At 46.0% G+C, this 27,801-nt stretch overlaps 4 protein-coding genes across 24 annotated transcripts in view; 2 read left to right on the top strand and 2 right to left on the bottom strand.

Moving 5' to 3' along the window:
- Syt1 (synaptotagmin 1) overlaps positions 1–23,353 on the bottom strand; it is a 31,787-nt gene extending 8,434 nt beyond the window's left edge. Inside the window, exons 1-6 of one of the 19 annotated variants that reach the window (XM_032596300.1) lie at positions 22,738–23,353; positions 3,354–3,492; positions 2,797–2,958; positions 1,251–1,396; positions 1,067–1,165; positions 85–279 (exon numbers count right to left, since the gene is read on the bottom strand). In XM_032596300.1, the coding sequence (XP_032452191.1) occupies positions 85–279; positions 1,067–1,165; positions 1,251–1,396; positions 2,797–2,958; positions 3,354–3,489 (738 nt within the window). In that variant the 5' untranslated portion in view covers positions 3,490–3,492; positions 22,738–23,353. Of the gene's footprint in view, positions 1–84; positions 280–1,066; positions 1,166–1,250; positions 1,397–2,796; positions 2,962–3,353; positions 3,493–3,853; positions 4,237–19,470; positions 19,993–22,737 lie in introns of those variants that run through there. The other 18 variants (XM_032596308.1, XM_032596304.1, XM_016981503.3 and 15 more) reach the window with 18 other exon arrangements.
- LOC103316403 (WD repeat-containing protein on Y chromosome) lies at positions 21,673–23,269 on the top strand. Its single transcript, XM_008209898.4, has 3 exons — positions 21,673–22,325; positions 22,429–22,520; positions 22,745–23,269. Exons 1-3 carry the CDS (start codon positions 22,116–22,118, stop codon positions 22,848–22,850), a joined length of 408 nt encoding a protein of 135 aa, XP_008208120.1. The 5' UTR covers positions 21,673–22,115; the 3' UTR covers positions 22,851–23,269.
- Positions 23,354–23,402: 49 nt separating the features above from the next.
- LOC100120152 (out at first protein) lies at positions 23,403–25,771 on the top strand. Of its 2 annotated transcripts, XM_032596633.1 has the most exons (5): positions 23,446–23,483; positions 23,558–23,714; positions 23,865–23,978; positions 24,046–24,364; positions 24,434–25,760. In XM_032596633.1, exons 2-5 carry the CDS (start codon positions 23,616–23,618, stop codon positions 24,739–24,741), a joined length of 840 nt encoding a protein of 279 aa, XP_032452524.1. In that variant the 5' UTR covers positions 23,446–23,483; positions 23,558–23,615; the 3' UTR covers positions 24,742–25,760. The 2 variants fall into 2 exon arrangements, with proteins under 2 accessions (XP_001603817.1, XP_032452524.1); XM_001603767.5 differs by having other exon boundaries at positions 23,403–23,714; positions 24,434–25,771.
- A 46-nt stretch (positions 25,772–25,817) lies between these two features.
- LOC100120206 (alpha-protein kinase 1) overlaps positions 25,818–27,801 on the bottom strand; it is a 39,374-nt gene continuing 37,390 nt past the window's right edge. Inside the window, exon 9 of one of the 2 annotated variants that reach the window (XM_016982727.3) lies at positions 25,818–27,659. In XM_016982727.3, coding sequence (XP_016838216.1) covers positions 27,016–27,659 — 644 coding nt within the window. In that variant the 3' untranslated portion in view covers positions 25,818–27,015. The remainder of the gene's footprint in view (positions 27,660–27,801) is intronic. The other variant, XM_008209880.3, reaches the window with a different exon arrangement.

The following is a 27,801-nucleotide window of genomic DNA, read 5'->3' as shown; positions in this document are numbered from 1 at the left end:
CCATTCATCCGAGTAACGCGGCTGTATAAATACCGAATGAACCTCTCGGATAATTGCGGTGGCAGTATATAGAGAGATTGATACCTTAAACGTGAAGGTCTCGTTGAACTCGGGATTGAGCGTCTTCCTGTGGACCTTCGTCTCGAACTTCTTCTTCTTGTCGGGCAGCAGGTACACCTTGACGTAAGGATCGGAGGTGCCGCCCATGTCGAGGGCCGGAAGCTCCTCGGCCTTTATCACGGTCACCGCCAGGCTGTTCGAGTTGAAGTCGTATTCCAGCTGTGGTCGGCAACAGACACGATCGTTACTTATGATATATCTTTTATCTTGCCTCGTGCGACAATCGAACGAATTTTTCGGCCAGCTCGCGCAATCAATAGCAGCGCGGCTTTCCCCGAGAAAAGTTTAGACAATACAACGGAATTCCTCAAGCCGCTCTCCTTTAATTCCCACCCGCACTGATGGGCTGCATCGTATCCTTGTCTCTCTAGGCCACGACAAAATCGTCCCGCATTATATTCGCTCCCCTTTTCTCCGTCTCATTCATCCCGTGCGCGCCGTCGCTGCTTCTCTCCAGCGCACACGAGCGCGCATCACACGAGAGAGGAAGCGGTGGGAGACAGAGACGGAGAGAGAGAGAGAGAGAGTGAGAGCCCCGGCGATCAATAAACATTCACTTGAGACTTGCCGCGCGCGACGTCAGAATTTTATTCTGTCTCCGCTGTGACCGAGTCGCGTGCGGCGCATAGCTCATGCGTGTAAATACGCATGTACGGCTTTTTGTTAATCGTCGATCGGAGGCTCGCGATAAGTTTGCGACGCGACTAGTCGCGGCTATTTTTTGCATTTATTTTCTAATAACGATGATTCGACCCATAAATGCATGTTTCGAAGCCATGTCACACGGCACATCGTTCCGCGAGATAAGTAGCACAAGGCCAACGACGCGCACGTCTTCCAATTTGACGAAAAGCTTCGCGCGAGTATACATCGTATACGTATATAGTTTACCCGCAGTCGGTAATAAAGAACCAATAAAGCTCGCTCCCTTTTATCTCACACTCACCTTGTACTGAAGCCTGCCGAGCTTGACTTCGCTCTGCTTGCTCTCGGCCTCGTCGGGCTCCTCGGCGTTGTCGGTCAGCTCCTCCATGTCCGGCTGAACCTACGCATTCCGAAGCGGATTCCTCGCTTGTATGAGAGGCGCCTACGTGACTACCAAAGCGTATCGGAGACTAGATAGGCCTTACCTTGTCCTTGTACGTGCTGCCCAGCAGCTGGACAGATTTCAGATCCACCGCGCCCTTCAGGCCCTTCTTGCCGTCCTTGGAGCGCCGCTTGCGGAAGCATCTTCTTATGCAGAAGCCGCAGAATCCGAGCACGATTATGGCCACCGCTATTCATGTCGATGTGCAAAAGGCGAGAGACATAAGCGGTTTCATATACTTTCTTTTTTTTTTTTTCAAATATCGTTTATAATCGGTGATATAAGCTTTTTACAACGTGTCGAGAGTTGGGCTAGTCCGGATCGGCAAACTCGGGGGTAAATTTCGTTAACGTAGGGCCACGAGGGCAAACGCGATTTGCCGAACTCTCGAGTAAATTTACGAGTTTGCCTGGTCGAATTCATCAAGGATTCAAGCGAACGATTTTTCGTCGAGTTTTTATCAGAATCGCAAGATAAATACGCGGCGTAACCATTATAAAGAGCACAAATGCAACCTTCTCCCGGCGAAATGTCCATGTTCAAACAATTATAACGAATTCAAAAAGGAGCCCGCACGGACAAGTCTACTGTAGACGATAACGCAAAATGAGCAGCGCGCGTTATAAATATGTAAGTGGAATCGTGCCGAGTACGGTAAGACCGTGCGCGCGCGAGCGCATTACGAGATTTTACATGCAGCCGTTTACGCGTGTAAATACGCGGATACCGTCGGTTTTATTAACTCGTATACGAACTTTAGGGGAGACTTTGCGTTTGCTTTGCGTTATTTTATTTTCTTTTTTGCTTGCGTACGCTATACTGTGTTTACTTAAATTAAGCGATGTAGTTTTTTTAATGCGGAGAAAAGAGCTGCGTTCTAAATGTAAATTATATGGAAAGTGAAATAATCACGAGAATAGATGTCTACAATAATACTAACCAATTAACACGTTACAGTTGTCGCGCGAGATTACGCAACGGACCATAAACAACGATGCATAAACAATTGAAAATATTGAGACGAGAAAAAGAAACTCGCCGCAAGCGTGTAATGCACAATAATAACCCGCGAAATGCCCGTTACGTCATCCTTCGCGCGAGAGATTTGACAAGCGTGCGCTTATCTCTTGGAAATTTTAATGTTGAATTACTAGTTATTATTTACCGATAGCATACAACTCCGGACGTAAACTTTTTCCTTTGCCGAGAACGTGATTTTTTAATTATTCCGCTCGAAGAAATATTCTCCCGCGTTTATTTTAGTAAAAAGTATTTTCCTTTGGTAGAAAATACATATTTACGTTTCCCGCGCGAATGTGTGTAAACGAAGCGAGTTAACCCATCGAAATAATGAAGACGTTCAAGTCTGTATAATTTCTTGCACAACGTGAAATCTAGTACACGCCAATTACAATGAAACAATAAGCGCTTCCGAACGTTCACCGAATTTCGGACTCCTTCGAGCCTGAATTGATCGCTTACACAACTGCGGCTTATCGCTCCTCCTCGATACGCGCATATATTATATACAAAGGATAAAATAAGGGCACACGCTGCAAGTGATAAACGTGTGGTCGTGCGGCTCTTACCTATCAAAATAGCAACGAGACCCCACGTGGGTAGACCAGCCTCAGCGGCTAGTTTTTCGACGCTCTTCCCCATCTTTTCCTCCAGCGACTTTGCCGTGGTAGTGGTGATGCTTTCCGTTTCCGTCGTCATGACTGCTTCAACAAGCTCATTATCAATCTTTGCTACTGTGCGCCAAGTTCGAGGACGCCAAGATAAAAGTTTATTTCCTTAGTTGCTATTATAATGGATATAACTATATAATATACAGCCGCAGGCGCGAGTACATGTCATGTTATCGCGTATTTTTATTCGAAACGTGTTCCGCAGGAGGCTGGCTCTCTCTTGAAATTCTCCGACTTTGTGTACTCGGTTCTCGCCACTGCCGCATTCTTTCAACTCATAACTGCGGGTGACGTAAAAAACTGGAGAATTCGAGCGAGCCACACTTCTTGCTTGAATTCGGATATTAAAAACTCGATGCTGTGCGAATTTTAATATATACGTGAAATATACCCTCGCGCGTCTGCGTGTACGGTTGAATATTAGATTTATGATGGAAATGGAGGTTTCAACTTACCGGATCCCGCCGTTTCGTCGACATTCGTGACCGATCTTATCGTCGTCAGGTTTAGAGGTTGACTACTGACAGTCGTCGAGATCGGCGGCGTCTCCTCGCTCGGCTTCGGCGCCTGTCTCTTTACCAACGAAGGCATTTTCTGCAAAGGGAAATTATCGTCGTATTAGAGATAGTATAATCATGCGAATAATCTCATAAGGTACACGCGCCTATATCTCATCCATCGCGATCGTTTGTCAAAACAGTCAAACGCACATATGAGAGGCACTCGGAGATCGACTATTTAGATAAACGTAAAGCGACAATTCTGTATTCAAAAATTTTAAGTTGCCCTTTTATACTCCGATCTAAATCAGTTTTTTTCACAACGCGCCCTACACACAGGACGAGCCGAAGCATCGACGGGCAATTTGCCATACAGTGTATACAGTAAAAGTATACAACATGCACGCGTTACACGTGCTGTCCGTAAAAGCTGAAAGTATGTATTATGTTCGCACCTTTCTTATCGGCCTGAATCTAGGAACGTCGATATATCGAACTCAATCCATTACATACGTTTCCGCAAAAGCACTTAACGCGCAAAGAAAAAAAGAGTCGCTGAAAGCACAGGCTGTACATGCCGCCGGTGATTCGCCGGCTGACGTGTGTATAATATAAACACTCGCCCGTATCACTGTTCCTCTATATAACACACTAAAACTAGCCCGAGATAAATCACACTGCACTGAGTAAACTACTATCCATCCTCTCGTCGCACATCTGAACGTTTGCACTCGAAAAAAAAAAAATTAAAAAATCCGCCGAACGCGCTCGAACGACGGCCGTCGCGAGACTGCGATGTCAGCCGGCGAGAGACCACTATGCGCGCTTCCGTCATCGCGGTGTGTAGTATATACGCTATATCAAGGCCCCGCGAGCGCGCTGACCGGTCCTGACATCAGCCGCTGCGTGACGCACACGCGCGCGAATAAAAATTGCAGGTAGGTATACACGAGCTCCTAGTTTTTCGGCAGCCTGTTCAAGCTCTTTTTCGAGAGTTTGTTCAAGCATAATGGATACGTGGACGAGAGGGACGTGTGATTTATTTTTGTCGAGCGACGATGATGATGATGACTTCGCTCAAGGTTATAGTGTTAAAGAGCTTGTGTGTTTAAGAGCGACGATACGAGCTTTTTATGAATTCGATCGGATTAGTCGATGCGATTGCGGCTAATGTATGCGTCGAGCTCTACAAAACATCCGATAAGAAAAACCGTATACGTCGCGGCGTATTAGAAGAAATCCAAAAATGAATTCCGAGGCACACGCAAAAAAGTCCCTTTCATACATCCAAATGAAATGCAATCTAGTCGACGATAACATCGCGTCGATGCACCTGATGCGATATCTCCCTCTCTCTCTCTCTCTCTCTCTCGAGGAATAAAATAAAGTATCGCCGATCGATCGCGCGCGTACAGGAAATCTGCGCACGCACGCGCGTACACTTATATATAGTTATATTACACAGATATGCGCATAATAATCTGCGTCAGGGGAACGACATAAATCGATCCGCCATATCGGAGTATGTAGCGGGTAAAAGGATTTCGAAGTATATACATTCCCGGAAAAGAAATACGTATAGATGTTATATAGAGGGCACGTGACGTGCGCGCCGTGAGGAAAAGGAGAGCACATCGGGTATTCCGGCGAGCGCCTCGCGTCGCTATATATTATAGATCGACTCGGCTAATTATTGGCTCAAAGAAATTTTCCGCGTTTAATATCGACCCACACACGCGCTGTGCTCTGTCTTTATGGGGCGCGCGTTTATTGCATATAGCGTATACCTATAGCCTGCGTTATATATCATCTTTATTTTATTCAGTATGCGGGCAATGGCGAGCGTTTGGCTTATTGAATGCAGTAAATGCAAATATCGAACTTCCACATATATCGGAGCAAAAATGTTGTGAATGTGAATTGGACACTCGTGTTCGAAATATATCGCGAGAGCAAAGCGATAAAACCACGGGAGAGAGAGAGAGAGAGAGAGAGAGAGAGAGAGAGAGAGAGAGAGAGAAGCGCGCAGCAGGAAGGAAGCGAGGAAAGCGACGCTGAAGTAGCGTGTCTCGTATATAAGGAGAGAGAGAGGGGAGAAAAATTGTGTTCCATTCAAAAGGTCGCCCGAGGGCTGCGATAACTTTTATCTCGCGCAGCTCCTATCGCCAACGCCAGCACACACCCATACACGCTTTACGCGCGTGTATGTATCGTTTTATCTCGGCACACGCGCCTCATCCTTTGATTTTCGCCGCTTTCTGCGAACCTCCATGTTGCAAATTTAAAAAAAAAACGCCGATTCACGTGGGCTTGTTTGAATTCGCGTTTGAAGAATACGCTTTATGTGCGCAAGGGGATATATTGATGAAAAGTTGCGTATCAAGGGACAGAGGAGAAGCTATACATAACTTTGGATCTCGATTACTTTCAGGAGAAGAATCTACTTTGTTGCTCGCAGGGCTCTTTTTGCATAATAAACCGGAATTGGCGGAGAAATCCCATTATGGGAGGCGGCCATTGCAAGCTCTGTTTATCCGAGGAAATACTTTGAGTGTTGTAGTATTCCTTTGACGCTGTAAGAAAGTTAGTACAGGACGTAATTAATTCTAGCCGACGCAACGTGAGACGTTCGATGCAATTTGAATGTAGAAAGAGGGCGAAAGTCTGCACATACACGTCGGAAAAAGGTGATGAAAGGCTCTCCTCGCAGATAGTGCAGGTATACAACTTGCGTATGGCCTTGGGTTCGACTTCCGACAAGTTTGTATACACAGCTGATAGCTGAGTCGAGTTGAGTGACTTCAACAATTGAGCAAACTTGTATAATTGATTTATTGTTGTTTATTGCGAGTAATTTCGCGTGTACGAAGTTTAATGGTGTATAGTCCATGCAAGTTGAATGCCTATTATACGAAGTATCACTGAAATCATCCAGCTTCACTGCGAACATTTCCACTTTATTATAAAGTGCTCTGCAAAAAAGAAATAAAAACCAGATACTCTCAAGGCTTTGTCTGTTTCATTAAAAGCGACACTTAATCCCAGCGTATAATTCGCCTTGGAATAAAGTTTGCCGTATAAATCCACTCGATGTGAAATTGAAGCCCACATACAAATGCCACCCACTGGCGCAATATCGCCGCACGAGCTCTTTGTCTCGCAATCAGCAATTTTTCCTCGATTCTCTCCAAGAAAATGGACCCTCGATCCGACAAATCGATTCACCGCACTTCATTCGACGGCCCATCGCGTTTCCTCCAATATCCGCGTAATTATACACAATCAATCGGCGCAACCTCGGCCCCGATCCTCTACTCGAATTTCCTCATTGCGCAATACCTCTTCTCCCAGTTTACAACCCGATCCGATTTTCCCTTTGAATATACACCCGTGACTCGTCGTAAAGCTCTCGGTTCGACGAAAATTTTCCCGGGCTGCGCTAGTCGTACACACGCACACAATATAGGGGCGGAAAATCGATCCGGCCGCGATCATCGCTCCTCGCTCGCACCGCCATCTTGTTCTTCTTGCGTCACCCTGTATACATAATGCGTGAACTATACATAGGTATATTTACGCGCGAGAGAGAAATTGCGCGGGAAAACTGTTACGGGAAGTCGACGCGGAAGGAAAAAATCGTAAAAGTTTTGCGGGGTCGCTTTTTTACTAGCTTGCCGCAGTGTCGTAAATCATTGGCTGAGGATATGCGCGAGCCAAATAAGTACGTTATACGCGACTTGCCGAAAATGAAGATTTCCGAACCAAAAGCTTGTGTAACGAAACGCAATTTTTCCCGCATCATGACTTTCGACATCGAAATTGCGCGCGAGCAATTTGTTCTCGATCTTTATGAAATCATTTAAAAACCAATTTCGCTTCTACACGGCGGCGACGGCGATACGACTGCACATATACTCCCATTCGCGAGCAGGACGTATCTATACAAGCGAAGGATAAATAAAGCCGATGATTGGAGTTTTAACGGGGGAAAATTCAATTTCAAACGCACAAGGCGCCGCCACACATTCGCGCCTTTATAGCGAAGAACGAATAAAAGAAGATTATACGAGAATAGCGAAGAAGAAAAAGAAAAAAAGGAAAAATTCATGAAAACGAAGCTCTCGTGTCTCGTAACACTCGATTACAAGCGTCGCGGACTGCATATCGATTCACCGGTCCGCGAGCGCGCGCGCACATTTTCCAATTAGCATTTCGGACGCGCCGGCGCCCGACGACGCTTCCTGCAGCACGCATCGGCGTCGCCGCGTATACACGCACAAAAGTCGATCGTATGTGCGCCAGAAACTTTTTCCCGCAAGCTCAGACAGTTTAGAAGCGAGCCACCCTCCGGAAGGTCAAAGGGAAGGATAAAGCTCGAATGTGTACGAGGTTGCGCACAGGGACACACGTATTATACGCACGAGCTTGACCGAAGCGAAAGGGGAGCTTTTGACGCTCGATGGGAGAAGGATGAACGGATCGAGTTGGCTTTTTCTGCTTGCTAATGCGGAGCTTGAGTAGATGAGACGAGATGTGGTATGTTATTATATCTAATCGAATTAATGTGCAAAGTTTTCGCAGCAGGCCTTCGTCTCTGTTTTAAATTTATAACTATGTACGCAGATTAAAAACGTGACGCAGTAAAGTTGGATGCATGTGTCGCAGTAGAGAGAGAGCCCGGTGTGGTCAGACTCGCGACAAACTTTTACCCGTATTTTGCAATCAACTTTCAATACACACGCAGGGATGAACAAGTCGAGCTTTTATTATTGAATGATTCTTTTGCAATAACGCTGTATACTTTCCTTCGCTCGCCGCAAGCGCAACCCGAAAGAGAGAGAGAGAGAGAGAGAGAGAGAGAGAGAGAGAGAGAGAGAGAGAGAGAGAGAGCGAGCTATCGATCGTCCTTCCGAGAAAGCGCAGAGAGAACGCCCGAGAGGGAGACAGTTTGGAATAATAATCTCATCGCCGTCGTCGTGTGCTTTTAGCGAACTCTCGGAACCGTGTTCCACGCATGCTAAATAGCGTCGACTGAACAAGTGGATTCCCAGCGCTGAAAATAGAATACTACAGAGCGAAACAGAGTGTTCTCGTGACGTAAAAATGCAAGCGCGCAACCGCTCGGCCCATTGTACACCACGAGCATAGGTGTCATCCTGCATTTATTACACTACACGCAGGCTGCGTGTACATCGCAACAGCCATTAAAACACACGCGCGAGCGAGCCTCGCGTTCTATCTTTGGTACAGCAATATAACCCTGTACAGCCTTTACACCACGTACGCGGGTTTAACGCACGAGAGGCAACAAAAAAATACACCCCTACCCACCTTGTCGAGCGTGAAAACGGCAGATCCGATGATAAGGCCGAGGAAACGAAATTGAGGCCAGTTTTTTTCGGCATAAGGATGTGATCCGGCTATTTCTCGTGCTTTAAGGGCGAGCGGGAAAGATTCCAGCCACCCAAGAGTATACACACAAGGATGATCCTCTCCGTCTCGGCTGGAAAGTGAGCAGCAGTGTCGTACACGCGAAGGGTCGATACGAGAGAGTGTATAAGTTTACGCAGCCGGCCGCGAGGGAGTGGAGAGTTGAATGGAGGTATTATATGAAAGGTAGGCTACGATGCTGCCGTTACGTGTATAGTGCTGAGCAGGGGTGAAACGGAGATACAGGGGGAGTAAACAAAGGGACGAGGGTCGCAAGCTTCGGAGAGAGGGTGCAGAGCTTTTATCTCCTCGTCTCTTATACAGAGTTGGATTTTCAAGCTGCAAGTGCAGAGCGAGGTATCGTTTGCGACGAGGAAGTCGGGGCTGAGGGAGAATTAAAGTAATGGTGGAACAAATGCAATGATGAGGGAAAATGAAAGAGAGACCCTCCTTCCGACTGGCCGCGAGAGATAAAGGAAATGGAGCTGAAAGAGGTCGACGGCGGAGACACTGCAGCGGCAAAAGGAATGAGAGCAAGAAAAAAATGTAGTCTTATCATGAAAGAAAGATCAAGTAGCGCTGGCTAAGGAACTATGCGCCGAGCTGGGAAATTGTTCTTCAATTAGAAAAGCTCGACTTTTGCTTAGTTTATACTATACTCCGAGAATAATGGGCGTATACGTTCTGGAATTGTAAATTACATACCTTCCTGCCTTACAGAATCGCGACGGCGGCGGCCATAATTTCTTTTTTCGCAGCTTTGCATAACGCCGCAGCTCGCGAATTAAAACTCGGCGAGCGCTAAACAATATTTGCGCGGAGTTTATAACTCCGACAAATTCAATTCCGGAGAATCAGAACTTTCCGGCGAGCCGGTCTCTCAGTTTCACGCGGCCGTTTTTCGCATGAGAAATTTTGCGTTGATCGTATGAAAAGATGCAGCGAGAATTATACTTACGCGCTTTAAATCTTCCGCCTCGCGCGAGTAAAAAGCTCGCTCTCTTTTTCGCGGAATCAAAAAAAGGAAGCCGCGAGCCCATAAAAATCCACTCCAGATCGAATTAATGGCCCGTCGCGCGCGCGTTAACCCACATAAATAACCACGACGATCCCCCCAAAAGAGAGATAGAGCTTGCAAGCTCCCCCTCTCGCTCCCTCGGCGTATAACTAGCTCTCTCGCTAGCACACCAGCGTACAAAAGAAAGGGGGCGACGGAGATTGGCGCAGCTCCTACTCGAGAGCCTCTCGTCCTATTCAGCGACGTCTGCAGGACGTACACACACGTGGCCCTCTTATTCGACTGCTTCCAGATGCCGCCGCTCCGCGCTACTCGTCGTGCATAATTGAGGCGTCGGTCGCCCGGAAAAAAGCTCGCGGACAGGAAGTCTCGGTTATAACGGAAAACTGCTGCTTTCGCTCGATCAGACACGGGATTATTGCTCGACGCTGAGCTTTCTTCGTAGCAAGGAGGCTGTATATACGGTGCTATTGTACGACTGTGAGCTTTACGCGTCGAAACGAAGTCTATAAGGGGGGTATATAAAAAGCGCGTGAAAGCTTACACAACCGAAGCGTCGGCGAGAAAAAGCAAGCGCGTTTATTGACTCTCCCGCCCTCTCTCTTTCTCTCTCCGTGTCGAGCAGTCGCCTCCGGTCAGGCTAGATCGAGTCGTGAGATTTTATTTATAGATTCTACGATATTTATTATAACGAGTCAAGGCTGAGCGTACGTCGCGTTCACGCAAGCGCTAAACGGCGAAGGTGACGACGACGATACTGTGTCGCCTACGGACCTTTCTGTCTGGCTACTGCGATGGAGAGAGAAAGAGCTTTTCAGACGTTTTCGCAAAGTTTATTTCGCCCCGATATTCGCACCTCGCGGCGGCGGCGGCGGCGGTGGCGGCCGTCACCGTTTATTAATTATCGATCGCGTGGGCTTTAATGGGAATCTATTCCATCTAATTTAGCTTTTTAAAAATAAATTACTCATACTTCGAGGCTTTTGTGCAACGCGAAATATACATTATACGCTGCGGTTGGGCTTTACAACTTCGTTTACAGCTGCGGTAAAAGGAATGAATAATTAATTAGCGGGAAAATTTAATACAGTGTGTCTGATTTTCATTTTATACTCTTCTCACGGTACGTTATTATAAGGTGTTTTCCTGGTAATTAAAGCGTGAGTTAATTATCATAAATATTATACCAAAATATATAATATCAATAAAGGCTAAACAAGAATAGAAAAGACGTCCTCCCCTCCCTCCATTTCGCCAATTTCTCGCTAAGAGCACTTTTCGCACTCTCGTCACTCCTCATTCATTTCTCCTTTCCGTCCGAAGGCGCAGCGATTTACATATAATTTTGCGTCACGCGCCGCCCCTCGCGGCAGAAAAAAACCCAGACTAATGAAAAAAAAAGTATAAAACGTTCGCTATAGCTAATTTCATTCCAGCATTTGCGCGCGGTAATTTGAAAAAGCGGCGACGTCATGACGCACGTGAGGAGGAGTTTTCAAGAAGTCGTCGCCGGCCAGATGAAAGTTTTATCACTTCTGCGCAGGTGGAGCTACTCTCCCGTATACTCTGTCGAGGGTTTATTGCGTTGTGGGCTGAATACTCCATGAATGGAAAAACGCTCGTCCAGCGTTTTAATTAACGCTGTAAGCATGGTGTTTGAGGTTCCTATTTTAGACGTGGATACGTCATTGATATTTCAGCTGAGGTTATTATAGCTTTTAGAGTGTTTGACATTTAGAGGCAGCTACTGATTGATTTTCTCTGTTTGGTTACAGACGAAAATAGTATAAGAGACGAATTAATTCGAGTTGAACACAGAAGTGCCGACGAGCAAGAAGTAAATAGCTTCTATCTCTACAACCTTGCGTACGAAAAAAAAAAACATCGAATAATCGATATTACAGTCGTAGTTGAGGTAAAAAAGTCATCGCAATTAGCGGGTTAATCAAGCCGTTCTTGCGCGCGCATAGAAAAAGAAGCTTATAAAAAAGCAGCGGTCGCAATCGAGCACAGCAGCAGACACAACATAAACGAAATGCGCGTTCCTCCCCATCAGCCTAATGAAAAACGAAAAGCACATAAAACGCCTTGCTGAAAAAGCCCGATTCTATCGCCTCCAATACACATGCACGCACGGGTTGTGCTATATACATACAGCCGCGCGTAAGTATACATCAGTCTATAGAGTCTCTCGGAGAGATGCGCACGCAGCCGATGAAAAATCGAAGCAGCGCCGGCGCGCCTGTGTGTGCCATTGAGGATCCGACGCTGACGTCAGGCGCACAATATGCGAGAGCTGAGGTAAGAAGCCGCGCGTGACGCGTCACTCTCGGTGTATTATACGAGATAAGATTGCCAGACGAGCTGCGGAAGATGATCGTTGCTCTGCACGAGCGAGAGCACGTCAGCAGGTGGAGATATACGAAGTTTTGGAATTCGAAAGGAGGATATTGTGCGCGTATATTGACTATAATCGCGACTGGGAAATTCATCAGCGTGCGTTTGTGATTTTGGTATAATTTATGCGGGTAATTCGAATTTGCGAAACGTTCAAACGAGGTATATTGTTCGGAAATAATTGTCGAGAAAAGAAACTTCATTTCTTCGCGGAATCGGACGTAAGAAAAGTTCGTTTAATTTAAAGCTCCGCAAGTTCAAAGTTTGATACCAATCGGAGGGAATAAATTAAAGCGCCGCTCGTCGCCCTGCTCACGCGCGCACGTGTAATGCATTATAACTTTGAACCCACGTTAAACTGACGTTCTGCAGAGCAATTAACGCAACGCTAATAACGCACGCACGCTCCATTCGCATACACGAAGTATTGTTGTATTATACTAATGTGCTTTTCACAGCTCGACCTTTCCAATAAAAATCGCATTGAAAAACAAAAGCTGCATGCGGAGATTCTCGGATTCGAATAAATGATAATTTACTCGATAACGATTATCGGGATCACGGCAATCGAGATATATACCGTGCGCGGGTGCGACACTCGATCCGTCGTTTTAATTAGCGAAGGCCGACAGCGGCGGGACAATAAAGAGGCCGTCCGATTAACAGAGAGCAGTATCGCGAGTATCAGGCAGTTACCTGCTTGTGAACGTGAAAATATTATATACCGTATAGCTTGCTTAAAGTTTCTCCGCATCGCAAAGGAATTCGCAGGAGTTTCCCGCCGTATAGGATTTCCCTTTGCCGTGATTTTCAGTCTCGCGTCGACGTGGCCGAGACGGCCTTTTTGAAGTAGCTGTGTCGAGAGGCTGCTTGTCGGCGATTTTAATTAACTCTGCGGCGGAATAAATTAAGCTCTTTTTCTGCTTGATTTCATTTTTTTCATTCGACGTGGACGAAACTTTCGAAAAAGAGAAAAGTATGCATATAGATAGAGACGTCAAACGAATTTACTATCAACAGAGTTTCGTTATAGAGTATATCAAAGACAAGGAGCGACTGAATCAGTCGACATCATCTCGAAAACAAGCGAAATTGTGGGAACTACCCACACAAGCCTGACGCTATGCACAATTCAATCAGCGAAAATCCCGCGACAATCGTCCCGGAGCGCCATTCGATAATTAAAGCCGGCCCCTCCGGTAATTGCTAATAGCGCCATGCATATTCGAAAGTGCGGCGTATTGCCAGCTTCGAAATACCATAATCTCTCTGCGCTATGACGGCGTATAACCCACATTGCGTGGGTATATCTATCTATGACGCCTGAAGCGACGCAACCGGAGCAGCGCAAGAGTATGCGGAGATTGATCAATAAGGAGCAGCAGCTGCAGTAACGTACTTGGAACTGACGACGAAGAAGCTGGAAGAGCCTTGTATACATATTGCGAACTTCAATTACGCTGCATCTTTGATCGACTGCTGTGTGCTTCGTTGCCGCGATGTAATATCGTTTCGGTGAAGAGCTGCGCGAGCGGATATAACGAGTTATACTGCGAGTCCCAAGTCGATCGCGAGTCAACAAGTGTCTTTGGATATATAGATCGATGCCTCGTGATTTATGGCGCTTCGGTAGCACGCACAGCCCTTGTTATGATCGACAGCGGCGTTCCATGCTTTCGATTTTGCCCAGCGTCGTTAAAAGCTCACGAGAGCGAGGAGGAGACGCTTTTATTTCAAGGGGGAAAATAAGAAGGCAGCACTTTAACAAAGTTTTTCCTCGACTTAAAAGTTCGCTCATTTTAATTAGCCATAAACGCAGTGTTATCTCCGATGGGAGCGCAGTTTCCATCGAAACATGCAGCTCATGGGCTGCGGGAGCTTCATTATTCAGCGGCAGGAAAAATCCCCTTGAGCCTCATCCAAATCTCCGCTCTACGTGCTTGATGTACTCCTCGGTCGATTCGCGCATGTAAGCCTGAATTATATACCGCTGTAATAATTTTTTTTTTTTTTCGACTCAACACACATTCAACCGAATCGCATTGTTCGATCGCGAACATTCACGGCAAGCTTCCTCTATAATATAAACCCCTAAAAATCTCCCAATTCCAGAGAAAGCAGCTCTGCTTATCCGCATCGCGAGCTTGCGACTACGCGCACCGCAGCTCTATACTCGGCTCGACCATCCATTCAGTTGAAAAAAAGAAACGAGAAGGAAAGCCCCGACAGTCCCGAGAGAAAGAGAGAAAGAAGTCGACTTGCTTATACGCTTGCACACGAGCGAGGCGGAGGGTTAATCCGTTCGCGTGGGTGTCGGAATCGCGTCAATTGTGCGTGAGACAGAGACATATCGCGAGCGCGTGTCCCCCTGTATACTCGTCTGCGCGGCTTCTCCCGTGAGAATCCGACGTTGAGGCATTCGTGCAAAGGGTTGAGTGCGGTGTACTATATCTGTCTCTGTATCTTCAAAACTCTGATTTCAGTGAGGTGTCACATTGATATAGTCTACCGTTATAGCGTAGTCGGTGCGAAAGAGTTTGAATGTTGAATGCCGAGCGGACGGTATTATTGGGAGCTTTGAGTCTCCGCTGGAGATATTGTCATGGTAATCCGCGTCGGCGTTTGTTCGCGGATATATCCGGGTATAATACTAGTAAATGTATATAACACGTGGCCCCTTTTTACAGAAAATCATGTCGATCATTGATTTTATTCGCGGTCGTTTTTTTATACTGCGAATGAATTCCTTCGTCATTGCGCATCATCGGATATTGATGAACGAAGGATGTGCGACGTAGGCTTGTATTAGGGGGCTCCAATTGTTTATGAAACTTTGATCGTTATTATAGGAATACCGACGATATATCACGTGCGAAGCGAATAATAATGGCATGATAATTTTAGAAACTACCGAATCATTCGCCAGCGAAAACTTGCACAAGTGCAGCAGCGTTATTTTTAAGATGAAATATCGATAAAAGCAATTAGTTATAGTGCTTAGTAGAATGTATTGATACGTGACAATTTTGGCATCGCGCTATATTCCGCGATGAATAATTAATCCGGCATCTATATGTATAAGGGAGAGCAATTGATCGAGCCCGAGAAGTAAGCACGTTAGGTCCTGATTCCTGAAATATACCAGACGAATCACTACGCACTCTCAATTATTCACGATGCTTTTACTTTTAACGCTGTGTATTAAGTGAAAAGTTGCACTAACACGATCTCAACTTGGATCAAACTGACTGATGGATAACTTTCGTTCGTATATATAGACGCAGACCGCACAAAACGCAGTGTACGCACTTATCCGCACGTGTTAATCAATCAGCGCCTGATCAGCCCATTCAAACGGAGAGAAAACAAGATAAAAATACTCATACGTTCAAAAGGCCACTTCAGACAATAGCTACAGCCCCGGAAAAACCTGGCGCGTCGAGTCTCTCGATCAAAGGCCAATTAAAAGCCCTGTCATGGAGCGAGCCAGAGTGGGTATAAACACACGCGAACCCGAGACCGAGTCGTCATCATCATCAACAACACCCCCCACGCCCGTCAATTTTCGAGTAGGCGGTTTATCCCTCGCGCGCTCAACAGTAGCTACAGCCCACGCAGTAGACGCGCAGCCATTATATTACACAGTATGCATACGTAGTATGTAAACTCCTGTATACTTTGGTGCGTATAAACACAACGCAGTGTAGCTGCGTTCGCTTTATTTACGCCGCGGAGTATATAATAGCAGTCCCACGCGCACACGGTATGCTGATGGATCTCGCGAGAAATTATTAATCCGCCCGAGGCCGGCGAGTACTTGCAGAAGGAGAGGATCGAGTGTAAGGTCGTTAATTCAAGGAACGATCATCGGTGTAGCTCTCGGGTTGCGTCACGTGCGCGCCTACTGCGTTTATAGCCTTGAAACGAAACGTTCCCGCCGTATAGTTTGGTATTAGGAGGGAGACTTTAACTCGTGCGAACACCTCGCTATGCGTCTACTCTCGATGAGGGAAAGAGAAAAGCGCCTCTGCGCCGCCTATCGGCCAGTCGAAAAACAGTATGTTATATATACTTTCTTTCACTCGCTCCCCTTATACAACACACGACTTATGCATGATCGCGTTGGGAGAGCTCTCTCCCGTTGTGTATACCTGCGCTTTCTCTCTCCTCCCCCGCGCACAGCTGCTACACACGCGCGAGGGTCGATACGATTTTTAACGCGATTACGCGCGCGCCTTGAACTTGCGTAGCTCCGCTGGGAAGGTTTATGCATTAACCATGCGCCACTGCCTACATCACACACACACCCGTGTGCGCATACGTTAATTCCATCGGAGTAGGTCCGGTATGCTCATTTACGCGCGCGTTCGGACCTATACCTAATAATTGCAAATACGCACACGTAAGCGGGTCAGGCGAAATAACTCTCCCTCCATACATCCAGTGAATCTTTCAGCATCTCGCGTCTCGCTATCAAACCCGGCGATTGATTTCCATTTAATTTTTTAGCGGGTTCCTCGAGCGCTCGCGCGTAAATATAGCCTCACTCGTCAATGATTCAAAACGATCGCGTGCGCCCCGCTCTGCTGTATCACTCCTCGCCGGCGATCTTTCTCTCGCAATCGCGCATCCGACTGCAGACTCTCTCGCTCTGGCTCTATATAGACTGTATACACTGGTAAATATATATAGGCGAACACTTGGAAAGGCTGCATTGAAAATCGATCGAGCATGACTCGCAGCGACGAAGATAAGGCTGCGAGTTTTCACCCGATGCGTCGTCGGCCTTCTCCAAGTGTGTTGGGACTCGATTATTATTTGGAACAGCGTCGTATAGGATGAATTGTTGAATAACCGGCGGATCGATTTGAATTTTGTAGCTTCTGATTTCGATCCGAAAATTTTCGCCGTGTTCTTGTTATTGATGGAGATAGTTGGATTTGGCATCTGCGAATAGAAGTAGACCGACTCGGAGTTGTTGTTAGTCCAAAAACGCTCTGGATTTGTGCTCTTGGCTATGTTGGCAGAGTGTAATATGTTAGCTTGAATTTTGAATCCTGTTTTGGCCCAACCCGTGTAACTTCGTAATAACAAAGCAACCGGCTTTAGATTAAACTTTAACTCGCGTATGAAATAAAATTGTTTATTCTCGAAATCGTACGCAGCAACGTTAAAGCATAAGAGTCGCGCGAGTTAATAATTCAAACGAGCAGCGGAAAATCCAGAAAAATCCCTACCGCAACGAATTACACACACTCGGAAAGCTCGCCGAAATATTCCCAACGAGCTACGCACACACTGCAGTTCACTCCTTTTCTCGCCTAATTTGCCTCGCGCGCCACACACATGTACAGAGGGCTTTAATTTGGAGCGCATGACTGGTGTATGCCTGCACACGGCATAGCCTTTCCTTTTCCAGCTGCTATACACAGTGTGTGGCGTATATTGACCCGAGGTGCGCTGCACACACGTGTATACATGTATATACACCCGAGGGATGCGATTGGCAGGGATTTGTAAGCTTCGAGGAACCGCTACCGCGCGTTCGCACACCTGTGCAGGTATATGTGCCCGAGCGTCAAAGGGGAATTTGCGGTTTTTCAAAAGTTTGCTCACTGGAGCTTCTGTTTGAGCTGAAAATTGAAGCTTTGTAGCGAGTTTGAGGGATCGTTGTAAAGAGGGATTTGGTTAAGTGATAGATTTTTTTCAGCGCGGTGACGAGCCTGTAAGAGAGGAAGTTGGGCAAGATCGAGGTATAACGCAAATAACGGAACTTTTGAAGCGTCTGCAGATCTGACACAATTAAACTGGATGGCAATGAATTTAGGTAGGATATGAGAAACAGCTGAATAGTGTGCATATTACTCAAACGAATGTTAACGTTCGCCTTCGAAATAACAGAGCAAAGCAGTGAGCCAACGCTTAATAATTCTCCTTTTTCCGTGTGTGTACTTATTTTTACTTTTCTTATCGATCTTCCAGCAACGTCAACATGACACATGCAAATCCACTGTGTTACGGTCACTTTAAAACGAAGTTTCGCATACACGTCCATCATCCAATTCCCCTCGAACTGAATCGCTCACTCATACGTGTCCAAAACTCCCCAAAACAGAAGCAACATTAAAAAAGAAACTTTCCGTTTCCCAACGCAGCATCCCAGAGCCCTACTACACATTCCTTGGCGGAGGGCGGATTGGCCTGAATCCGATTCTCGATCCCCGGCCTCTTTATCGAGTTTTCTATAGCCCGTGTGTGTCGCCCCACAGGAGTGTGTAGAGGTGGAGGGGCACACAAACACACACACACACACTCACAGCATTGGAAAAAAGGCCTGCGCGCGCAGCCACTATGTTTATCTCGCGCGTCTCTCTCTCTCTCTCTCTCTCTCTCTCTCTCTCTCTCTCGATACATATATTTTTCAGCGCCGAATTGTACGTGCGCTGGGAATCAGGGAAAAAATCACGCGCGCACATGCAAGCTCTAGCTCTCGGTATGGAAACGACGAAAACGCGCGAATATAAGTGGGCCGTACACGTCGTGCGTTTATTGATCGAGGTTCGCGTGCCGATTACCTATCGATTGCGAATTAAAGTCAAGGACAACGCCCCCCGCGCTCGCGCAGCAGCGGCTACTCTCCGGAGATGAGCTGCGGCGGCGCGTAAGATCTCGCTCGACGTTTCGCGGATGCTTTGGCAGAGCTTGCGATTAATCGAACGCGAGAAACTCGATTACCGTCTCGTCGTCGTCGTCGTCGCGTGGAATCCTATTAGCCGAATGAAAACGGGCGAAAGTGGCCCCTTGATACACCTACACGGGGGGTCTACATATACGAGCACCACTTGACCTCGCGGTCGCCGATGCACTCGGCTCTCTCGCTTTTCCCGTAAAATACTCGCGCGTAGGAGAGGGAAACTACCAACGCACGAGTCTCTCCGTCCACGGAGAAGACGATCCTCGATAAAATCGATGCGGGAAGAGAAAAGCTCTGGCTCGGCCGCCTCACGCGTTTTCGAGGTCACGCGAGCCCGCGCGCGCGCTCGTCGAGACACCTAGACGGCGCTCGACGGCAGCAGTGCACAGAGAAGGAGCGACGTGCACGGAACAGAACCACCCGAAAAGCAGCAGCGGCAGAGCGGTTTTATCGAGCCGACGACGGCTCTCCCTCGCGCACACACACACACACATAGACACTACGTCCGACCGAGCTCGACTCTTACTACTCACGATTATGTATTATCCGTACTCCTCGAGATGGTCCGTGATGATGTATCCCTCTTTCGATCTGGCACACGCACTGCACACTGTTATCTAGCCTCGTGCACTGCTCTGAGGACTGGCTGGTGTCGTCGACGATGATTCGGAAGCGGAGAGAATCCGCCCGCGCGGACGAGCTGCTCAATTCGGCGCGGGGCTGCACATCGCCGCCTTTGCGCACACGGCCGGCCGTTTCTCTCTTACTCTCTCGTGTACTATGCGATGCGACGCGCTGTAATTCGCAGCGGAGAGAGGCACACAGGGCGCTAAGCACACGCGCGGTCGGTCTCGTCGTCCTCGCACACCGCGGAGACAGAGATAGAGCGAGAGAGAGAGAGCGAGAGAGAGAGCGAGAGAGAGAGAGAGAGACAGACAGAGACAGAGAGTATCCGCAGAGCAAGGACAAGAGCTTCTCCGTCTGTCGTCGTTTCGACCCGTGTCCCTCTGCGCACGACTCTCGAGGCTCGCTCGCAACGACTGAGCTTGCGATACACTGGAGCGAGTGCGACGGAGAGAGAGAGAGAGAGAGGGAGAGAGGAACGAGGCGCAAGCTGTCTCGCTCGCTCGCGCGTCAGGCTAGGTAGCAGCTCTTGGGGGAAAATCCATCCCGCGATCCGAGTCGCTCCGTCTCTCTCCTGCGCACGCAGCCAAGCTCGAAGCTCCGGGGCTGCCGAGAGGGAGGCGAGTGCGCCTGACCGGATTCTAACACGGCCGGCTATATCTGTAGCCGCCGGAACATGGCGCCCGGACGAATCGATAAAACACGTCGTTCGGCCAACCCCCTCCGAGAGAGAGGGAGGGCGAACGACTACAGCGCCATCTCGCTGCTGGCGACGCTCTGCGCAAGCTTGCGGCCGAAAGCTCTCTCTCTCTCGCTATGTGCACGCCACACTTTGTATAGGGGGTTGGATTGTTCTTCTTCGTCTTCGTCCGCTTTTTTTCAGGGGCTGAGGGATTATAAGCGAGATGTACGTACGAGGGGGAAAACGTCGCTTTTTGGGGACACGGGAACAAGGTCAGAATATCGGCTGACTGATACTGAATTCGAGCGAGGGTGAGGAGAAAGTTGAAGAACGCCCTGCAAGCTTATTGCCATAAGGTGGCGCGTTTGACTTTATACGGGCAACTTTGTTATACACGATGTATACGAAGATACGTTTTTAATCGCGACACATCTAGCGATTGCACGAAGCTCCCAATTTTCTGACATTGAACCAATTCGAGCTCGCGGGAGGGGGCGGCGTGCGGGACAATAAAAATTAATCCGCTTCGCTGCAGCGACTACGATAATAACGCATCGCGGCGTGAGAGCGACGTAAAAATAGCTGTGCCATCCCTCGGACAGCCGACCGCGAGAATTCAATGCATTCAATCCCATCGATCGCTCGCGTGTATACGCTCCTCATTCCTCTCACTCTCTCCGAGATCTATATAGCACAATCCGAAACAACGACGATGAAATAAATACCGCGAATTTCTCGGCTTATCCCTATCGTTGAAAATTAAATTCATCGGCGGAAAAGTCGAGGATGAAAAAATTAGAGCTCCATAAGGAGCGAGTATACGGCCCCCCGCAACGTCGGAGTATTATAGGCGTAAGCCGCTACACGGAAGAAAACAAGCCCGGGCGGAAAAGAAGAAAATTTTCGACGTCGGCGGAATTATTGATATTTCCACTGCCGGCGCTGTGGCGCTCGTTTCGGCTCTCTCTTTGTCTCTCCCTACTCTCTTTTCCCTCTCTTTCCGTACCTATATAGGTATACACAGCCGCGATAAGCCGACGCGTGTACACGACACACGGCGACGACCAGCGCAGCTTACTAAACGTCGAACCCTGGCCGTTACCGTTCACGCAGGGGATCCTTATCGGGTCCGTTACACCTACACCTCCTTAATCGTATATAGCGGGATGAGAAAAGGGAGACTGTGTGTACGCGCGCAAGTCGAAAGTGGAGAGCGTAGTGGGAGGTGAGAGAGTCGGAAAATCGATTAATCGAACGTCGCGCGCGCTCTCGCTCTGCAAGGGTGGATTTATAGTGTGCCTTCCGGCTTTGTATAGGAGGAGTTCGGCCCTCTAAAAAAAGGACGTCGCGGCGGCGCTACTGCGTTCGATTAAAAATAGCCCCCGCGCCGTATAGAGCTCGTGGGGGGTGAGGCTTTTTGTTTTTTTTCTTTGTTTCTGGATGTTCATATCTGTCGGCAGGTGATTTCAGGGCTGAAACGATGCGATCGGATTTTAATGACGCTTTTTTTTTAACGAGGATATAATAGGGGTGTAGGAACATTTTTTGTTAGCTCTTTTCGCGCTGGAATAAAGGCGGGTGCAAGCTCGCGATAAATCCGAAAGCTCTTGAGAACGAAGGTGCCAGAAGCACTACACTGCAGTGTATGCCATCCCTCACACTTGTTCGGAGAAACTTTTACAGCGAGCGAAAATCATTTTTTAGGTAAAAAAAGCTTACATCCAAGACGCGGCGCCCACCGCTCCAAGTCTCAAGCGCGAAGGCGCACAGCCCGCGTTTATCGACCAAATACACACAGCGAGTTTCGCTGCGCCGGCTGTCTCCCTCGAAGCGCGACTGCAAGTATACTATGTTCTCAGAGCTCGCGACGCGATGACGTCGAAAAGGAGCCAAGCAAAGTCGAAACCGCAGAGTCGAAGGGCCAGCTGTACCAGTACCGCCAGCAGCGGTAACAGCAGTACTGGCCGTCACCGACGCTCCGACGTGCTGGGACTACGTTCGCCGATTTTGGGCAAGAACTTCAAGATTCCGGATCTGTACAGCGAACTGACCGACATCGAGCTTGATGATACGCTGCCCTATGTGCGCTGATTTTGATTCGCGTTGTGTTTTCGTTTTTGTTTTTATTTTTAGATTACATGCGTATGAGGTGTAATATACCGTGTTGTTACTCGCTGTTTCTTAGGTCCCGATCTATTGTCATTTCATCGTGCCCGAGATACAACCTATTATTAGACCGAAAACACCGCCTATACTCACGGCGCTTAGAGCAGAATTGTGAGTAAGAACTATAAATATAATTTTATCCGGTTTATAACCGGTTTTCGCGCGACATTGTATACGCGTTTCGAAATAACGTGTCAACTCGTGTTTGATTGTGTCTGTGTGTCAAAAAAATATTAATTAGAGTCTTTGAGGCTCGCTCATATTCACTGTGGAATTTAAAATACGGTATGATGATAGCGACAAATTGAAATTAATTAAAAATGCTCACGTTTCAGAGAAGAGATGCAGCTGACCAATAAATCACCGAAAAGCAAACCAGAGCCGAGATCCAGAAACGCTCACAATCACAATCCCCGTCATCAGTCTAATAAAAATCACTAAAACAATTTTTCTATCACCATCACCCACATCAATGCAAATAAAGACTCTTTCACTTGTCTAATTATTGTAAGCCCTTAACCTTACTTGTTGACATTGTTGTAACACTGAGTGAATTCAAGTTTGCGCCGGGCGTTCTCAGTTTTAAGGTTAGAATGTTCAAATTCAGCGTCGTTTCAATAAAATAGCCCCAATCCAGATATCGCTTTCAGATGCTTCACTTTTACGCTAAGTATCGCTTTTTGAAGAAGAGATAAAAAGCTAACTTGACAGCCACCCGCCACATCTGCGGAGGAGGGGCGCCCGAGGACAGCTGATGCTTCGGAAGAGAGAAGATCAAGTCAAGCAAGCGCTATGATTCAGCCCTCGGTTGTGTTGTATTTTGATTCTTAAATAAACCGTAAACGTTTCTCAAGTGTAAATTTTGCTAATTTAATCTCGCGCGCGTATCACGCTCACGCCACCGCATTTCCATGCAGACTGTCCGACCGACCGAGATTGCGGTCGCACTGAAGGAGCGCCTGAACGACACGTACGTGTCTCTCTAGGTTGATCAGGTGGTAAGTGGTTCGTGGCGCTAGTGAACTGGGATTTAATAATACAGAGTGTACGCGAGAGATGACGTGATTTTTTTTAGTACAGTTTTGATAAATTATTGAACAAAGTTGTTTCTTTGAAAGCGATTATATATGATAGTCGTGCTTTTATAGTTGCAGAGCGTCGGTGAAAGTGGTTTCTAGTTTTTACAAGTTGAATGGAGCCGATAAGATGAGGTTTTACGAAGCTTCGGTTCTGACGATCTTGATCGTACTGCAATACTTTTGCGGAATTTGCACGACAAATTTGCTCATAAATGTTAAAAATCAGGTTCGTCAGTCATTTTTTTGATATTTACTGTTTTTACTACTTTATTTGATTTGAGATAATCTTTTTGTTTCGTGCGATTTGGAGATATCATTTAATTATAGGTTAACTCCTAATGATCAAACTTTTTCAACTAATGAAAATCATTTTCAGGGAGGAGATATTTTACAAGAAACCATAACGTCCAATATTACGGAAGATGTGATAACTTTGGAGTTTCAGCGATCCGATGGGACTCTAGTTACTCAACTTGTAGACTTCAAGAATGTGAGTATTTCAATTTTCCTATAAATGCAAAACATCATATTTAACAAAATATTATTTGTTTTTTCAGGAAGTGCAAGTCATAAAAGCCTTAGTTTTAGGAGAGGAGGAACGAGGACAAAACCAGTTCCAAATTATGTGCTTCGTCAATCATTTTTATAAAATGGATTTTATATCATCTGATGCAATGTCAAAACTAAGACAAAAGAATCCTGGTACAATTAGAACTGCTGAAGAAGACAAAGGTCATGCCAATTATACAATGGACTTATTTCTGGATGTTTCCCAGTCTAGTGTAGTTTCTAAACACATAAGCGATATCTGCTCCGAAGCAGCAGATTCTACATTCACGAGATACGAAGATATCAAGCACTGGGCTCAGAGACCTGGTAAGTAGCTGATTTATTGAATTGGTAGAAATTAACAGTTTGGTAATAAATCGTGATTCCTTATTCTAGGTTCCTCAGAAGCTGCACTTTTGTTAGCTGTACACAACTTTACTCTTGCCACTGCTATTCAAGCTTCGGTTAATGCAAAGCCATCAGTAATATCAAAATGTGCAGACACATCCAATCTTTGGGCACCATGCACTTGTTCCTTAGAATTATGCATTGGCTGGTATCCTTGTGGACTGAAGTTTTGTAAAACTAAGGGAGATGGAAAGAAAGTAGCAAGTACGTACCGATGTGGCATCAAAACTTGTAAGAAATGCTTCATTTTCTCTTACTACTCCAAAATGAAGCAAAATTGTCTATGGGATGAATGACATATGAGGACAACCTAATTATAGATTAGGTGCAGCCAAACTTAACAATTACCAGTGTGTTATAAAACAAATTTAACCAAGTGCACAAACCTTTCTAAAAAGAAATATTTTATGAAAACGCTTTTGAAATGTTTGAATCGTTCATTAATTATTACATATTGAAGCCACATGTGATTGTAAAATTGTTAAGCATTTTCACGAAAAGTCGTTTTCGATTCCATAATTTGTTTATAGAATTCTTTAGAGGTTAAAGCTAGGAAAATTTTGTACACATTCCAGTGAATACTCTAGGACATAGAAAAGATCAATTTAATGAGATTATTTCGACGTTTACAGTCCTATTATTGCAGATTAACTTCCTTTTGAATTATAAGACTTGAAAAAATGACGATTCATGAAATTGATCATGGAATGTTTTTAAAGACTGTAATATCTGTCCAATTGATGATAATTTTAAATACTGACATTGATTTTCGCATTGCCATTCCGCACTGTTTGCATTTTTTATCTAATTCAATGTGTAATACACGTACATACAAGTCAATTTCAGTCAAATGTTGTCGAATTATTAGCATTACTATTTTGTTATTTGTAGTAATGTTAATAGAATTCGAATATGAAATGTAACACTTATAAATCATAGCAATATATGTAAATAAAACTGTATATAACTAAATGAAAACCGCAAAACTTTAGATAGGGTAAGGATGAAAATTCCAAAACAAATGAAATGCTTTAAAGTGATGCAAGATTATTAATGCATACCCCTGTAAAATTGTTTAGCTAGCAATAGCAAATATATACTCGTAGAGTTGAGAGATTATAAAATTATGCATCCAGGTCCAAAATTAGCGACTGCATTTTAAAAGCTAGCTAAAGCTTTTGCGTTAGTAAGCAGATGCGGATCAAGCACATGTTAGACTGTCTCTGTGAAGAGAGTTAGTATGACATATTGAGTATGCTTTACATACATAATACTGTAATTTATATACATATTTTTTATAAATATTTAATAAAAATATTAAACGTATACATTGAGGAATTTTTTCTTGTTCTTCAAATAACGGGATACTTGATTTTTTTGAAAATATTGTTTATTTATAAGATACATCCAAAAATTCTATATGCACGTTTCGTGTCCTGCAAAATATTTATCTAATCCTCGCTTATAATTTCGTGTGGTTATTGTCTTAAGTACTATATACGTGTACAGAGGCGCCGAGGCAGGAATCGGAGCATTCTCTACTGTATATTTATACTTATATAAATCGAACTGACAATTCGAAAACCTCGATCCAATATCGGCGAAGCTCATACGTCTTTATTTACACAATAAACTTACTATTCGTGATGAAAGTATTGCTCTAAAAATAGAAATATTCAGCTTTTTTTATACTCGATAAGTACAACATTTTGATGCTCCAGCTCTCGTGTTTTCACAACTACATCGCGTCCTTTTTTTCCTCATCATCACCTGCTTTCGCAAAGAAAATAGAGCATCGTCGCTTTGTCAGAAGAAAAAACTTAAGTCTTTTAAACAACTTTCTAAGTTCTATATGCACGTGAATATGATAAATCTTTTAAATACAAATTATATAGCGCCGGCTCGCTGCGCAAAACCGACCTTAAATCGTCGTCTTATTCTTTCTATTATATGAAACTCGCGCTATGCCTGCGCGCAACTGCACGCACTCCTACGTCTTTTCACTTCTCAAAGATTCTCGAAAACGATTAAATTAATATCTACTAAAGTCGACAGAGGAAAGATCGTACAAAAAAAAAAAATCATAAGAATTTATATCACCTAAGCACCAAAAGAGATCCATGGGAGTCAGAACTTGGAGTAATCACAATCATCGAAGTCTCGCGTAATCGCGTCGATGACAAGAAGATCGAGCGCAGACAAACAGAGCAACTCGATCTGAACTTTGTGCACGTCGCCGTTAAAATTATAAGCTTTTCGTCGTGTTTTCTCTTTCTGTACAACATTATTTAAAGTCATGCATATATTTTACACTTGCTATATACTAAAAAAGATTCACAAAGTAATCAGTCATTGTCTGATGACTATTGCAAAGTTTCTTGCGTGCATAAGGTCTAATAATTTTTCGTCTACTCGTCAAGTTACGTAACTAATCAATAATCAAAGAGAAAAATCGTATAAACTTTACAAGTTATCGTTATAAAATCCCTCAATTTGCACCTACATAGAATCATCATCAGTAATAACTCTCACAACGTGTCGGATGAAAATCTCAAACTCTCTCACGAGTACTAGCTGCTGTAGCAAGTCTTCCGCACGTCGGCCAGTATCACGCTGAAGTCATCGTCGGCAGGCTTGTTGACGTGCTCCAAATTCTGACCCGGTGCGGCCTGCTGTTGTTGTTGCTGTTGCTGCTGCTGCTGCTGCTGCTGCTGCACCTGCTGTTGCTGCTGGTGTTCCTGGTACTTGGAAGCCTCGAGGCTCTGGTGGTACTGTTCCATAGCGTGGCTCATGGCCATGGGACCACCGCATTGAGCGTTGATCTGGTGATCCTTGGCCGCCTGCTCGTCGAGAATACACTGCGCGTTCGCCAGATCCATCTGGTGTTGTTGCTGCTGCTGGACGTGCTGTTGCTGCTGCTGTTGAGGCGAGTAGTAGCGCAGGTCGCTGGCGTAGTTGTGGTTGCTGTCGAGAAGGTTTTGGGACGTGAGGCTCGAGTGACCACCTGCGCCGAGGTTCGACGGGTGACTGTACTTGTTGAAGTACTTCTCGAGCTGCATCACGTGCTCCTGGTCCTCGTCGTGCATACCCGGTGGCGCTTCCATGTGACCCATCTGAACCTGTTGCTGCTGCTGCTGCTGCTGCTGTTGACCGGCCGAGTTCTCGGGCTGGTACTCTTGGTGGTGGGACATCTGGTACCGGTGTGTCACGCCTGCTGGATGGAGAGAGAAAAAAAGAACGTGCGGAATGAGAGAAGGATCTCTTGAATCGAGCTAGTCGTACTACGAAAAATCCATCACGCGCTACCCCCCGCGGTCTGGCCTCGTCCTCATTAACGAGGACAATCGGCGCCGCGC

Source organism: Nasonia vitripennis, chromosome 2, assembly GCF_009193385.2.
Source record: "Nasonia vitripennis strain AsymCx chromosome 2, Nvit_psr_1.1, whole genome shotgun sequence".
Lineage (NCBI taxonomy): Eukaryota > Metazoa > Arthropoda > Insecta > Hymenoptera > Pteromalidae > Nasonia > Nasonia vitripennis.
Note: the sequence above shows the minus strand (reverse complement) of the source record. Positions and strands in the feature narration are given on the sequence as shown.